This window comes from Nicrophorus vespilloides, unplaced genomic scaffold, assembly GCF_001412225.1.
Source record: "Nicrophorus vespilloides isolate i.1.1-1 unplaced genomic scaffold, Nicve_v1.0, whole genome shotgun sequence".
In the NCBI taxonomy this organism is placed as follows: domain Eukaryota; kingdom Metazoa; phylum Arthropoda; class Insecta; order Coleoptera; family Silphidae; genus Nicrophorus; species Nicrophorus vespilloides.
Genome location: NW_017095898.1, coordinates 8,964 through 12,887, shown reverse-complemented (window position 1 = coordinate 12,887; position 3,924 = coordinate 8,964). Strand labels below are relative to the sequence as shown.

Below are 3,924 nucleotides of genomic sequence, written 5' to 3'. Positions count from 1 at the left end.
CGATATTTCAAAATTTGTTGTGGCATCACCGATACCAAATCAAGAAGTAGAAACGATTTCAAAAGCGTTTGTAGAAAACATTATTTGTAAGCACGGAATTCCGACAGAAATTGTTACTGACCAAGGCGCGAATTTTATGAGTGACGTATTTAAAAATGTTTGTAAGTTATTAAAAATTAAGAAAATTCACACCACTGCATTCCACCCAGAATCGAACGGCAGCCTCGAACGTTCTCATTTAGGATTAGTGGAATATTTGAGACATTTTATCAATCCAGATCAATCTGATTGGGATAAATGGCTCCCTTTTTATGGGTTTACGTATAATACTACCCCACATTCAGCCACAGGGCTTACACCTTTTGAAATTCTTTATGGACATAAAGCCAATCTTCCGTCCGCTATTTTATCGAAACCAGAATTTACTTATGCTTATGACGACTATGTCAGTGATTTACGCCAAAAATTAAGATATTGCCGAGACTTGGCACATACAAATTTAATAAATGCTAAGGAAAAATCCAAAGAAACCTATGACAAAAAAGCAAATGTGAAAATTTTCAATGTAGGAGATAAAGTCTTATTGTTCGATGAATCCATTAGAAAAGGAAGAAGTAAAAAACTTGGTCAGAAATGGATAGGTCCGTATACAATTATAGAGAGAAATTCGGATGTGAATTTCACTATAAACAAAGGAAGAAAACCATACAAAGTTCACGCAAATAGAATAAAGCATTTTTACGATTAAGTAATTATTCCTAAAAACTAACTTCGCTCATTTCTGTCTTGCAGACTATTAACAACACTCATGTGGATTATCCACGCCGAACCGGATTACTCTATCACTCACATAGCTCATTCTCCAGGGATCTATTTTCAAGATCTAGGATCATGCAAGGTGTATCATGATCAATGGAAACTACTAACCTATGTGGACTTTGAAGATTTATTTAGTAGAATAAGTAAATTATATACGAATATTTTTAGAACTAAGCAAACTTGTCAAAGCTTGGTAGATAAAGGCAAACAAATCGAGTGCGAAGCATTAGACAATTTAGAAATTAATATTAATAAATTGAAGAACGAAGAACAAATATTAAGCCAAATAGTAGACCACAATCCAAAAAGAGTAAAACGAGGATGGATCAATGCTATTGGCAAAGGATTAAAAACTGTCTTCGGAACAATGGACGAGGATGACGCTCAATTTTATTCATCAAAAATTAATCAATTTGCAAAAAATGAGGAAAGTTTAACTGATATTATTAAAGATCAATCTAACATCGTGCAGTCCTCAATTCACAGTTTTAATGAAACTACTTCAAAGCTAGAGTATAATGAAATGCTATTGATGAATAGTACTATTGCGTTGAAATTACTTGGAAATTCAAACGCAAAACACATTAACGACTTAACCTTGCAATCTAAAATAAATTCTCATGTTAGTCTCCTAAATTCTTTATTAAGCGAATACCAATTCGACTTATTTAACATTATTAACGCAGTTCTCAATTCCCAAAAAGGATTAATTCATCCATCAGTAATAACACCATTCAAACTGGTTGCGGAATTAAAAAAATTGCAAAGTAAACTACCAGAAGGACAATCATTCCCAGTAGACATTAACGAAGCAAATGCGCACCTATTACAAAAAACATTTAAATTAGATGTATATTTTCAAGACTTGAAGTTAGTTTATATTATCAAAATACCTTTGATTACCCATTTGGAATTTACCTTATTTAAATTATTCCCCTTGCCAAGTAAAGCGATGAATAACACTTTTACATTTTTGCAACCTTCATCAGAATATCTTGCTATTAATAAAAACATGCAAAATTACTTGCCTATACGAGAATCTCAATTCCAAAATTGTATAGAAATTTTATCAGGAAAATGTTTTATGTCCACTCACGCAGCCCATATTAATGGCTGCAACCATTGTGAAAAATTCACAAACTCTGATCTAGAAATGATCGTGTTAGATATGCAAACATTGTCAACTCGAATGAAATGCATGCTNAAACTGATTCTAGAAATTGTGATGTCCGTGTAATAGATATGGCTCACAACATTTGGATGCAACTTCAAAATGAAAATACCCGGAACTTTTAACTATCTCGTGTAACGATAAAAGAGATTCAACTCTACAGATTGAGGGAAACGGATTAATTTCTTTAAAGAAAAATTGCCACGGATACTCCAGAACTGCTATGTTAAAAACGACATCGGTATCAACCAATTTTGTGAAAACTTATTTTATTCCAACGTTCAACCTAATGTCAGAAATAATACCTAGGATCACAGAACATATTAAAGTAATAAATAATACAAAAACATTAAAGCGAACATCTTTAAATTTAAAGGAATTGGGGGAAACTAGTATTAAATTACACGAACTAGAAAGCAAAACCAATAAAGTTAAAGAAAATTTAGATTTAAAAGAAAAAATGGTAATTAGCCACGTAATGAATTACACTATAATTATTGTTGTCCTAATTATATTTACCGTGGTGATAATATCAATTTATTGTTATAAGAACAAATTCAGAACGGTTGAGTCAATGATAAATACTGTTAATAATATGATACAACCACCTCGATATCAGGCGGAAGTAGCATATATTCCAGCTACTAGAAACATTCAACCACGAAGTGCACCAAAAGCCATCGAGGAAGTGCATCAACAGCCGTCTTCATCTGCTCCAAGTGAAACATTGTTACGGTGCAAGTTTTGAAATGTGTTTCTTACAGATAACAAGTGACTAGTGTTTTCTGTTTATTTTATTTCTTTTAAATTATTTTATATCTCTTTTTACAGATTACAAATGTATCATGTAATCTGGCTATGTCTAATTGTTATGTATTTCCTTCAGATTACAAATGTATCGTGTAATCTATGTATTTTTAAATTTCTATTTGTACACTACAAATGTATTATGTACTCTATGTATTTTTAATAAGTTTTATATCTCTTACTCACTTGTGTTTAGTATTAGGTTCTAAATCTCATTTTTACAGAAAAGAAAAATGCTCATCAGTTTCTCTTCACGCGATTGTGGCACTACTCTTCTCTTGCGTACGTACTTCAACGCGGGAGGTGTTGTGGCCAACCACTTTATTATTAATTATTGATATATAACTACTATGTATATTCTTTATCTATGTAAGTACAGTCTTATGGAAAGCCCCTCGGAAACCAAACAAGCCTATCGGCACTTGAAACATCCGCTTAGAGTAATAAAACCATTTTAGAGAAACGATCTGTTTCTCATATTTTGTTAGTTTTACGACCCATTTGTGTCACCCGCTTGAAAGGGGCATTATGTGAAAATCGGGCAGCTACCTATAAAAACTATGCCGCCCAGAATTAACCTCTTCAAACAATTGTAAGATTTATCACCCCTTAGACCTTATCGACAGCGGGAGACAAACAAACCACCGCCGGCGCCTATGACGTACAGCGGAAGACATAAACAAATCTCCGCCGGCGCCTATGACGTACACCCCCACATCGCAAAATAGCCCCTACCCTTAGAATATTATTTCGTATTCAGTACGTCTTCTTACATATAAGACAACACTTATGTTATGTTAAGTTAGTTCTAGTTTGACTCTACTCTTGATCAGCAACCTATGCTTGAAGCAACTGGAAGCTAGATTAAGAATCACCTACATCTAAATGTTAAATAAATACATTAAAACACTGATTTGAATCTAGTCTCTTCCATAAAAACCCACTAGGACTCCACATCGACAAAACTACAAATTATTCCACAGTGTCCAGAGATATTCCATCCCGGGACACGACAAACCGACAGACTGCAGAATTGGATAGAATCAATCGAACGAATTGCGAGGAGACAGGGATGGAGCGAGGACACTTTAACGGTGAGAGTATCTTCCTGTATGAGGGGTAGTGCG

The 3,924-nt window shown here is 33.8% G+C and overlaps 1 protein-coding gene and 1 long non-coding RNA gene across 2 annotated transcripts; both read left to right on the top strand.

Moving 5' to 3' along the window:
- Nucleotides 1-798: 798 nt before the first annotated feature.
- On the top strand, nucleotides 799-3,013 carry LOC108567922 (the record flags this gene model as incomplete). Its single annotated transcript, XM_017928725.1, is given in 2 exon segments — nucleotides 799-1,935; nucleotides 2,103-3,013. A coding segment is annotated over 1 exon segment (1,127 nt), but the record flags the coding sequence as incomplete, so codon positions are not given.
- Nucleotides 3,014-3,468: 455 nt separating this feature from the next.
- On the top strand, nucleotides 3,469-3,710 carry LOC108567926. The gene is made up of 2 exons (XR_001891275.1): nucleotides 3,469-3,556; nucleotides 3,604-3,710. It is a non-coding gene; the product is annotated as an uncharacterized LOC108567926 (long non-coding RNA).
- The last annotated feature ends 214 nt before the right edge of the window (nucleotides 3,711-3,924 follow it).